The 12,369-nt window shown below is 36.3% G+C and overlaps 1 protein-coding gene across 3 annotated transcripts in view; it reads right to left on the reverse strand.

Annotated features, from left to right (window-relative positions):
• Nucleotides 1-12,369, reverse strand: part of TPX2 (TPX2 microtubule nucleation factor) — a 45,732-nt gene that overhangs the window by 11,915 nt on the left and 21,448 nt on the right. For all 3 annotated transcript variants that reach the window (XM_016148842.2, XM_016148841.2, XM_036229540.1), the window contains exons 6-12: nucleotides 10,122-10,250; nucleotides 9,133-9,261; nucleotides 7,545-7,666; nucleotides 6,474-6,625; nucleotides 5,264-5,432; nucleotides 3,189-3,330; nucleotides 2,295-2,511 (exon numbers count right to left, since the gene is read on the reverse strand). In XM_016148842.2, the coding sequence (XP_016004328.2) occupies nucleotides 2,295-2,511; nucleotides 3,189-3,330; nucleotides 5,264-5,432; nucleotides 6,474-6,625; nucleotides 7,545-7,666; nucleotides 9,133-9,261; nucleotides 10,122-10,250 (1,060 nt within the window). The remainder of the gene's footprint in view (nucleotides 1-2,294; nucleotides 2,512-3,188; nucleotides 3,331-5,263; nucleotides 5,433-6,473; nucleotides 6,626-7,544; nucleotides 7,667-9,132; nucleotides 9,262-10,121; nucleotides 10,251-12,369) is intronic.

The following is a 12,369-nucleotide window of genomic DNA, read 5'->3' on the forward strand; positions in this document are numbered from 1 at the left end:
TTCTCAACAAAGCATAACCTGGTACAATGGTACTCTAAGAACTCAACTAACTCCTAATGAGCTCCAGTCACCTGAATGTCATTACCGCTTCACCTGAGTGTTTCCAAAGTACAACAAACTGCCAAGCCAACTTCCTAAATCAGCATTTCTAAAAGTGGAGTTCAGGTATGACTGGTGACATGGAAGAGGATGTGAGGTGGGATGTAGACTTTTCTTTTTTAATAATTGCATATTTTCCTAAGAACCTTCTGTTTTAATACAAGATCATGGATCCCAGAACCATACTCCCTATATTCATATATCAGCTCTGCCATTGGCTAGTTTGTTATCTGGGGCAGGTTATTTAACCTCTGTATTTCCTAATCATAAAATGGATTGATAATACTACCTATAGTGTTTACTTCACAGGGTTATTATGAGAATTAAGTAAGTTATTATATAAAGTAAATATTTTAAACTAAAACTTGGCCCATAATAAGCTTTATGTAAGTAGTAGCTACTATTGTTGTTATTCAAGGCAAAATATACTGGTTTTCCATTTACATAGTGATTTAATGTTCTCTTTAAAATCACTTTAAAAATGAATTGATTTTTAAGAATATATAAAGTCACTATTGGTATATGAGATACAAAGATATAGCAAAAATCAAAAGGGTTGAATGTGAATTAAATAAAAAACCAAAAACTTGTGGCAGAGAGAAAAGTCAGGAGCAAGGTACCAAATGAATATTACAAAAGGCTTAAACTCTGAGCCTTGGTTTTCTAGCATGTAAAATGAAAACATTGAACCCTTCTGGCTCTAGGATTCTTAAGTCTGCATATAACATTCATTTCCCATATCGTATCCAAAAGTTTCCTCAGCAAGTAATGACAAAGGCAGCACAAATCACTTAGGTGGGAAGAATTTTCTTAAAAGTTGGTGTAACAGAGTTTGGACCTTATGGCACATATGAGCATCACGAAAGAGGGCGAGGGAGGGGGAGGGGGGGAGGGGGAGGGGGAGAAGAGAAGAGGAGAGAGGAGAGAGGAGAAGAGAAGAGAAAAAAGGAAAAAAACCACTGTGACTTGAAAAGAGGTCACACGCAGAAAACTCTCAATTCAAAGAAGATATGGGGTTCGGGAAGAGGGGAAGAACCATTTCTAAGCATCATCATGCTTTTTTAAGGCCTGGAAAACATAACTTCAGGTTGCTTCTGACTTAGTACTAAGAAAGCAGAATAAACAGAAGAACCCAGTGCTTGTGCAGTTTCACTTGAAACCATGGTGACGCTAAAGGGCAAGCAAAAAGAAAGAGGACAGGAAAAGAGTTATTAGTACCTGATCAAAAGTTAATCCAGACTGAGGGGAGAAGATGTTTCCCCACCTCCAGGGAAATACAACTGAAAACCATTTTTGTACTTACGCAGGTGCCAAATTCCCTTAGTAATATTCTTAGACTGTGGCATCTCTTCCCCACCATCAAACTACAGTAACCCACTTCTCTAATATAGTTTCTAGTTGTTCCTCTTGACATACTTCTTTTTTCTAGCTTAACCGACCCACTCACAGTTCCCAGTAGTTGCCCCTTCAGGCTTTTTGTATATCACTCCCACTGCCTGGAATGCCCATTAGTCCATTTCATTTGCATTTCTACAAGTCCAATTCTACATGTAATGGAGAGACAATATAATTAAGTATTAAGATAATGAATGGGCTCTGGAGCCAGAGTGCCTGAATTCTTACCCTTGCTCCATTATTTACTAGCTGAGTGCCTAGGAATGCTACTTACCCTCTCTGTCCCTCAACTGCCTCATCCCAAACTAGTGATCATTAGGGTTAACCACCTGGAGGGCTTGTGGTCAAAACGAATGGCTTAACGCAGAAAAAGGGCTTAAAGCAGTTCCTGGAATGTAGTAAAAGTGTCAGCTATTATGACTGGGACAACAATGTGAACACAACCAGGACAACTACTACTATACATTGTCACGGCTCAGGTCAACTGCTTCCACAAAGCATTCCTTGAGCCTTTTACCTGGAAGAAATCGTTATCTCATTTGAATTCCTATAGTACTATCAACTGTCATCTCTCTTAAAACACTTCTGTCTCATTTTATATTATTTATACATATGTTGTCTCCCCTACTGGACTTTAACTTTCATGACAGCAAAATCCACCTCTGATAGTGTCTACTCATCACTTACAGCTCCTAGCAGGTGCCCTGATCATAGTATCTACTCAAACATGTGTGGATGGGTGGGCATTTGGTCACAAACAGGACACTTCTGCCAGCTCGCAGAGCCTCAACCATTCTTACCACAACATCTTCCAAGATCTTAGTTGGGCAAGGTCTGGAATGAAATTCGAAGTGTTCATCCTCTGATTTCTTCTTTGACTCACGCTCCTGGATTCTTTTCTCAATTTCCAAATCAAAACCAATTGGTTGAGTGGGTGGCTTCACAGGTGGTTTCTTGGGCAAGATGGGCCCACCTTCAAGAATTCTGGGATCAAGTTCTCGTGCTTTGAACTTGTATCTGTAAGGAGAGTATAAAAGAAAACCACAACAACAAAATTTTTTTAATAAAATGAAAACTACACAAATGACAAAGTAGGCCATAAATAAAAAAATAATAATCATTACGATTAGCCAAAAAAAAAAAAAAGATTAGTCATCATGCACAACAAAATTTCAGCTCTCTCACTAGCCATTATCTATTATCTGTACCTCTAGAGCAAAGAATAAATGAAAAAGTCCTAACAGTTCCACCACACTTTAAAGACTGGGGTTTCTCTTCACAGACAAAGCTTCCCCGCATGTTCAGGTACAAAAAGGAATGGAAGAAGGATACAATAGACAAACTCCAGTGCCAGCCATATTAAGTTCCAATTTCCTCCACTGAACAATCCTTTGGGTGGCCATGAAAGCATGGGACCTACTTAAATTAACATGGAAGGACACTCTCTGATTAGAATGGTAGGCTCTCCCACCCCAACCTCTGCATTAGTTTTTTACCAGTTTACACTCAGGACATTTCTATAGCTCCACTTTCAACCCTTTAGTCATAGGCATGGGGGCACAGCCTGCAGAGCCAGTAACTCAAATGCCATAAGTTCTCATGGCAAGAGAAACACCAACTATCCCCTTACAGAACTGAAAAGAAAGTGGCCAGGTTCTTGGAACTCTTTCTCAAATACTGCCAGTGGGACTTACTGTTGCAGTTTCTCTAGCTCCTCGGCCTCCTGATCCGCTGTGCTTTTGCAGGTCACAGGCCTTGAACGCCATTTGGTTTGTAGGACAGGAGTCTGTGGGTCTCTGGAAATCTTGGCCACAGCAGATTTGGAGGGTAACAGAGCTGTAAACGGAGATCACAGATATTTACCTGGCTTCCAAGACCCTGTTTACCGGTAGGTGCTGACTTTGGGTGGCAGCCCAGAGATTCCCCAACCACAGAGTGGCTAGCCCTCTACACTCAGCTCATGTCAGTCAACTTGACAAACATTCAATCCCTTCTTCCCTATCGCTCTTTACTAGGGGATACAACAAAGGTAGCCTGTGAGTACTCTACTATCATCTTCTGAACTTAAAACCACTCTTGTCTAATGAATTCCTTATCACTGATGGCATGGCTCGTACTACTTTTCTATGGATAACTATTTTGCTTGTTATTGACAAATGAGATTTTTGCTTATTCCAGCTTTAAAATAAGACCTTCCTAAAGACCAAATAATAATTTCAAATTTTATAAACTCCCTAAAAGCACCTATAGCAAAGCCTCAAGACTGTCTCTCAGAGAAAGTCAAATGGATAAAGTAAAAAAAAACAAAAACAAAAAAAAACCCACTATGTCAAAGCATCAATATTAAGACCATCATTAACACTCATAGAAAACATTGATTTACCTAGCCAGGGGCAACCTTGTTAATTTTCATAATTATAAATGAATCCTCTAATTTAGATCTTATCACATAAGATATGAAAATAAAAACCAAGTCTACTTATTTTAGAAATAAGCTAGGCTTCAAGTATGTGTATGTATGTATGTATATGTGTGTGTGTGTGTGTGTGTGTGTGTGTGTGTGTGTAAACATTATTTAGCTATAACTCTAAGAAGCTTAATCTTTATTTCTATTTGCCAGGACCAAAATTCTAAGAGCAGGACATATCAGACTCTAACAGTCATATACTATTTGAATAGTCACATTTAATATTTAAATTTCCATTAGGATTTAAAAAAAGACATTTTTGTAATATAAAATTTGACAAGTGGCTACTAGAACAATATAACAACAGTATTAAGAAATCCTGTACCTAAAGGAACTTGTCTGGCTACCTAACACAGCACTAAACAATGCTTATGCAAGGCAGAAAAACCTGAGACTTTAAAGGCAAAATGATCAGATTCAGATTCAGCCTTATCCAGAATGCTAGCCCTATACTCTGGACAACTATTTTATACCACTTCTGTGTTTCAAACTTCCTTCCCTTTCTTCTTCTAATTACTTTCATAAAAATAGAAGCTATTAGATGAGAATCCTCTCATCTCTTCACCACCAAATCCACACACCCATCAGCATCTGCTTCTACTCCTCTCTCTTCCAACCTCCTTTTTCAAAGAACTCCACCTGTGCTAAGTATCTCTCCCCTGTCCGCCTGTATAGGAACTTAACCATTGGTCATCTCCTTTCTTTGCAGTATCTTTAACTTCTTTCTCTGCCAGAAACTTCTCGGCATGTAGAAACATTCTACCTATCTCCCACCTCCTTTGACTTTGTCATCTCCTTCCACATGCATAGCACTTACCAAAATTTGTAATAATCTATTTGTTTATCTCTCTCACTGAATTAGAAACTTGATATTGAGTAGCACTAAGTCCATTTTGTTCATTTCTATACCCCTTACACCCAACACAGTGCCTGGTTTGTAGTAGTAAAAAAAAATTGTTGAATCACTGAATAAAAGCACACAACCTTGAGTGAATGGAATGCCTTCATTTTCTATAGGTAAGTAAATGTACCGTGATATTCTGACATAAGGCAAAGGTATCCTTGATATATAATGACATTTATTTACTAACCAGGAGGATCAAGGTGGTCGATGGGCACAAGCGGACAGATAGCTGGGTGGTTTGAGAAATGCTCAACAATACATTAGTTATCTGTATGGCACATGCCATACTTTAGTTTAAAAGTCAGGATTACAACTAAAGGCAAATTTGTGCCTAAGATATAAGCAAAGGAAATTCTACGGGAGACTCCAGCTAGCTATGATTTTGGTAAGAAACTTACTAATATCCTTCTTGCTCCTCAAGTGGTATCTGTTAGGGGTTCGTTTATAGAAGGCTTCGACTTGCTGTGCAAAGGGCACATAAGGACTGGCAGTTTCATCAAATGTTCTTTTCTTTCCTTGGGACAGGTTGAAAGGCTTTATAATGGTACATCCCTTAGTCACCCGGGCCTGTAAAGAGAGAAGTTGTTTCTTAAATGAAATGTTATAGAACTCAGATCTATCAAAAGTCACATTTTCAGCACAGAGGATGAAAATAAAAGGGGTCCAGGCAAAACCAAGATTATTCCTAAGTCTGTCAGTCCTTGACTATGAGTTATAACCAGCCTATTTCCATCTTTTTTTTTAATAAAAAAGGAAGACAGGATCTAGCATTTAGCAAATTGTCTGTCCTACAAGAGTACACTGATTTTTCACAAGCATGTTAATGCTTTGAAGCAATCAAGAGCGAGTTGTCTTATAATGAGAAGGAAGCAAAAAAAGCTGAAAGGCACCTCACCCCCAATCCCAGTTAAAAAAAAAATTTTTTTTTGATTAGGCTTCTGAGTCTGGATCAGGTCAGGGAGCTGCCTGAATTGCCTGAATGACACGCTCACACATCGTCCCAAAAACTGTTAAAAAGACTATCCAAAGGATTACTGATTTTGATAAAACTGGCCTTTGACTATAAATGAAACTCTCAAAGAAAGCACGTCGCAAGGATTAAGACTTTAAGGACTAGACTGACTTCAACAAATGATGCTGACAAAAACTGCAAGTAGAGATTCTTAGTACTAGAATTTTTATTTAAGATTGTGACTGTTTTTGTTAGTGCTCTGGTAACAAACTGCACAGGATTTGAGTGGTGTGCCCAAACCCATTGTCCCATAAACTATGTTATATTTTGTACACAACTTTGCAGACATGGATTTTTTTCAAGAAATGTATAATAGCACAAGCTGTAACAAACCTGTGCTTACAATTTGCCACATATAATTCTATGTTTTATGTATATTCTTAATTCAGTTTCCACAGTAACTTGGTAAGATAGTTCCCAAAGACAGCAATTTATCACACAGGTAACGGGAGGGGAGGGGGACACCAATTTTAACTCAATTATGTTTTTATAACTATTTAAACTCAATTATGTTATTATAAGTAGTAACCACAAATGCTACACCTGAAATCCTTGCTGAAATTGTAACAGAATATTCATTTAGTCCATTAACTTACAGGAGATGGAGGATGCTTTCGAAGCTCAGATGTAAAGTTCACTTCTTTATACTCCTCCTGGTTCTTAGGATGTTGTTTGATTCGCTCATCTGTGCGGAAGTGGAAGTCGACTGATTTGGTTACCTGGCTCACTGATTTCTTCACAGGTTGCCCTAAGTGAGGAGCAGAGGAAAACACACAGGTAACACTAAGAATAGAGAACATTAGTAAATCTCCTTTCATCTAGTCTTTTTGGTACTTGTATTACCATGGATCTAACTTTGTTCATTCTCTACATATGACTCCAAATTTGAAACGGTCCTTAAGGACACTAATATATGTGCAATATTCATTGAGTACTGTTGGGTTTGAGGCCCTTTGGTCAGATGCAAACTGTAAAGAGGTAGAACAGGAGAAAAAAAATCCCATCTCTCAGATGTGGTCATAGCTCTGAAGAGTAACTAGAATACTTTTGATAGGCAAAGCTCTGAATTGACTTTAAAAGCCATTTAACTAAACATCTCTAAGAGGGAAACTCTATAAACTCCACAGGCACTTTTTTCAACCCAGTAAGCAGGGCTTTCTAGCTTTAATTCCACCAATAATACTCTATGCCAAAGCAAAGCAGAACTCTGACTCCTTCAGCTCCCTCAATCATACTTTTCTTCCATAGCTACAACTGGATTCACTCAGCTCTCTTTTTCCCTCTGCCTAGGGTAGCTTGCTTTATCTTCTGTCTTAATCCTAGTCCCTTCTTTTCCTAAAACAGAGAAAAAGAATTAAGAGGAAAAGAAAGAATTTGTACTTGAAGAAATAAGGAAAAGCCTCATGGAAAAAGGCCTCAAAAGATGGTTGTGACTTCAACAGAGGAGAGGAACGGCACACTGTAAGAAAGAGCCAATGTATATAAAATATTCTAGGGAATGATATTTGGGATATAAATGGTACCCATATCCAGCCTTCTAAATAAACATGTCTTTTTATGCCAACTGCTAGCTGAGAAAGCCTTTTTGCTTTACAGACTTCGAAAAACCCTATCAAGATTATGAGAGGCATGCCTCATAAATCAGATTCAACCAGACCCAAGCTGACCTGCTCCTGCAAGAGCGAGTTTCTTAAATTCTTCATTCTTTTTCCGCATCTCCATCACCTCCTGTTGCATTTTCATGCTCTTCTCCAACTCTTGTTCCTCAGTACTTTTCAGAATCTTCTGCCTAAAGGGCAAATCAATAAAAGAGATGAGAGGCTCAATGATTCAAAATAATCTAAAGGCATTAGATTCGATCTTTAATCTGTGATAAAATAATCATCTGAACCAAAAAGTATTATCTAATAGATTGATACTGGCTTAATTAGATAACCTATGGGAGGTGGGGGAATTGAGATGCACAATCTATACCAAAATATTGAACAATTTTCAGTAAAAATAAATAACTAAAATAGACTACAGACGATATTACAAAAGACCCACAAATTTGACTATTTAATGATTAGCTTTTATGCCACAAGAAAAACTAAAATTAAAATACTAATAGAATGGGGAAAGTATTTACAACAAATGTGGTTAAAGGTTAATAATACAAAACATATACTATGATAGAGAGGATAGACATAAGAGTAAAGCCAACCAGAGTTCAAATCTCAGCTCTGTCATTTCATTTTCTGCCTACGTGATCTTGAGAAAACAATTTAACCTCTCTGAGCCTCAGTTTTCTCCACTGTAACATAAGGAATATACTCATCATCAACAGGATATTTGTCACTATTAAATCAGATGTTTCTGAAATACTCAACACAGAGTAAAAGTTCAATTTAGTAGTAATTACTAGTAATGAGAATATCACTAAGAGTGCTTGTAAATGAATAGAAAAAGAAACAATTTACCCAAGAAGCAACAGTTATACATGTTTTCAGAAATCAAGCAAATAAAAATTAAAATCATTTGATGCCATAAATATTCTATCAATTAAATTTGAAACAATTTTAAAAGTGAAAAAAATTTCAAAGCAGATGAGGCTAAAGGAAATAAAAATAGTCATTCAAAGCTGATGGTACTATAAATGCATACATTCATTTCAAAAATAAAACTGGCAATAAACATCAATAGCCATAAAACAAGTCGTACGTACCCTTTGATCAAGGAATTTCTCTTTCCTTAGCCTGAGGACCAGTCAAGGAAAAGTCTCTGTCTATAAAGATTTTCACTGAGTACTTCTCATAGTGAAAAACTGGAAACTGCATTTTCAACAGGAAATAGTAAAATATTTCCTATTGAGAATATTAACAATCAAAAAAGTATAACTGTGAAGATAAAGTACAGAAAAAAAAGTCTCTGGTGACTGTAAAGAACCCAAAGGTTATTTATAGACTGATTGTGAAAATATGTATTTTACTTGAATGAAGACCAGAAGAGAGCTTGGGAAAATAAAAACTGTTCAATTTAGGTAGTAAAAACTTTTATTAACTTTTTCCTTTTATATTTCTTTTAATTTGCTTTAATAGTATATTTTTCCTAATGTTTAAGACTTGAGCACCCACCAGGACATAAAACAATTCATCTCACCATGGTTATAGCTTCTGGAGTTTCCCAAGCTCCATGTGTACCAAACAGACTATAAATGCATCCATTTTTAATTTTATTCTATTGACTCTGACGTTTAAATTCAGAAAAGAAGCATACCTTACAGGTGGTATACAAGACACCGTATGCCTGCCCTTGGCTTTCTCTGGGGAAGACTCATTCTTTTCAGAAGTATCTTGATGAACACTGCCTTCAACCTCTTCTTCTGGCTTCTTTTTATTGTTAGAACTTGAGTTCAAAAGGATGAAAAATATCTCTTAATTCCTTAAAGTATACCCTGCTCTACCCTCCTTCCCAAATCTACCATATATGGCTTAAATTTTCTCATTCTTTAGGACAACAAGCATGCTTCAAGCACAAAATTCTTCCAATAGTAACATCAGATTACATATACCAATGGCCACAATGGGTAAACTTTGAGAACACCAATAGAAGTCAAGGTAACAGTTGTCTGGTGATGGTTCAGGAGAATAGGAGGGATTCCAACTGTTCATCATCAAATGCATAAATGGCAGACAGACAGCTGCTTATCCAATATCTATTTCATTTTCTTTCTTATTAATAGAACTCCAATTTTGTTTGGGGCAACAATGTACAAAGGCGAAAATACTGTACTTGTGACAACTGCCTCCACTGCAATTAGGAGGGATTCGCGACACACCTGGGCAACTAAGATAAAACAAGGATTTCTGGAAAATATTTCACTTTTGTGATATGCCCCTCTTCCTTTGTCTCCTTCTTCCCTTGAACATAGACATGATACCTAGAGATATAGCAGCTATCTTGTGAAAAAGAGGCAACAAGCACGAGGAAGAAACTAAGAAACATAAAGCAGCCATCTTGAGCAACGAGTATGAAATAAAAACTAAGACTCACAGAGATGCTGCCCTGACATCGTTTGGTCACTGAACAAAGACAACAGCAAATAAATAACTATTCCGTAAACCACTCTAGCTAAAGAGGCTACAGCAAAATACATTCCTAACTGATAAAAATAAGAACAAGTACCATGTATTCTGCTTGCTATTAACTACAGTAGCAAACAAGGGTAAAACCACCTATGCCAGACAGAAGCTGTGGCTACTTACACTTTCATTCTTTTGGAGGGTGGAATTTCGTTGATTATTACAGGAGTAGCGCATCTCTTGGCTTTTATTTTTACATGGTGTTTTTCTTTCTGTGCCAGATCCTTCCGAGCAGAGAGTCTAGCAGATCTTCTATGGTAGAAGAATTGACAAGATTTATCTAAAATGAATATATCTACTATATGAAAATGTTCTTCAGAAATATGAAAGTATGTCAAACTACAAAGGGTTATAAAAAGTTTAGTGGTATTATTTCCACTCTAAAAATCTAATCTCTTCTTATCTGATAGTTCTTGAAATTTCATCATAAAATGTTGGTATTTAAATGCATTGGTGTGCAGAAATTAGGTCTCAATAAAGCTGATTTTTTAAAAGGCACCGACAATCACGAAGAATTCCCTCCTTTTACAGATAAAAAAAAAAGCTTAAAAAGGTGAGGTGACTTGACTGACTGTAACAGAGCTAATTAAAGTCAAAAATGAAATTCTAGATCAGGTCTCCTAAAAACTGACTATAGTATTTTCTTTTCTCTTTAGTCATGCCCCTCCTTTTTTGTTAAAATATAACACATAAAAAAAGTATGCAAAACAAAATTTAAGTTAAATGATTACAAAGTGAAGACTCATGAAATCACCATCTAGGCTACAAAACACAACACTGGCAGCAGCTGCTATCTTGACTTGTCTTACAATAACACTTACTTTTTCTTTATCGTCATACCATATAGACAAGCATTCCACAAACGTGGTATGTTAGTTAGGAAAGAAATGAACAAAAACTTTATATAATGAGACTGCTGCAAGTATTTTGTTCTATCTGGTTTATTTCACTCAACATTATATTTGTGAGATTCAACCACACTAATTCATGTAGCTCCAATTCACTGTTTTCAATGCTGTAGCATTCATTGTAGGAATGTATTCCTATTTATAAGTCTGCTGTTGATTCTCATATATGTCTCTTGGTACACATGTGCACATGTTGCTGTTGGGTATATTAAGTCGTAAGAGTGCTAGGTCATAGGACTAGCATAACTGAAGTTGTTTTCCAAGATACTTGTACCAATTTATGCTCAGACTGGCAAATTTATAAGAGTTGCGTTGCTCTACATTCTCTTGAACACTAAGTATTATCGAGTGATTTAATTTTAGCCATATTAGTATGTAGAATTTCACTGTGGTTTTAATTTGCTTTTCCTTGATTAACCAGTGAGACTGAGCAATTTTTCACGTTTATTGGCTATTTGGTTATCCTCTTTCATAAAGTGGTTTCATAAAGCTTGCTTGCTTTCTATGGGTTGTCAGTGCTTTCCTAATAGATTAGTAGGGATTCTTTAAATATTATAAATATGAGTCCTTTGTAGGTTTTATCTGTGACAAATATCTTTTCCCACTAAGGGGGTTGGTTTTTTACTCTCCTTATAGTATCGTTTGATTAGATAAAGGTGCTCAAATACATTAACCCTCGTCCCTATTATGGTCAGTGCTTTTCTGTGTGTATCCTATTTAAAAAATCTTTCCCTATTCCAAGGTCATAATGATATTCTCCTATACTTCCTTATATGAAATTTAGCTATCCTATTTGGATCTACCATTTAGATCTACAACCTACCTACATCTGTGGAGTTACGTAGAGGCCAAGCTTCATTTTGTTCTTCGGGATATCCACTGTCCAATCATTGTTTAATGAAGAGAGACTGGGAAAAAACACCCTAACCCCACAGATCTACAGTACCACCTTTGTCATATATCATGTTCATACATGAGAAAATGAGTTTCTATTTGATTCCACTGGTCTCACTGATCCTTGGGTAATACCACAAAGCTTTAATTACTATGGCTTTATAATATATCTTGCTATCTACAAATATTTCAAAAGTATCTTGGCTATTCTTGGACCTTGGAGTTTCCATATAAATTTTAGCATCAACATATCATTGTCCAAAATGAAAACCACTGGGATTTGTATAGGTATTGCACTGAATCTATAGATCAATTAGAGAGAGTTGTTATCTTTATAATATTAAAGCTCCTAATCCATGAACATGGTATGTCCTACCATTTACTGGGATCTTATATAATTTCTCTCAAGCCTTTTTGTATAAAAGTCCTAAACACTATAAGACATTATTATATATTCAAATTTTTATGCTATTGCATTGAGTACCTAATTTAAGAATGTGTATTATGGAGAATTTAAAACATATTAAAAATGAGAAGAATAATAAAATGGACTGCTAGGTCCTTATCAT

The sequence above is a fragment of the Rousettus aegyptiacus genome, unplaced genomic scaffold (assembly GCF_014176215.1).
Source record: "Rousettus aegyptiacus isolate mRouAeg1 unplaced genomic scaffold, mRouAeg1.p scaffold_m13_p_12, whole genome shotgun sequence".
NCBI lineage: Eukaryota > Metazoa > Chordata > Mammalia > Chiroptera > Pteropodidae > Rousettus > Rousettus aegyptiacus.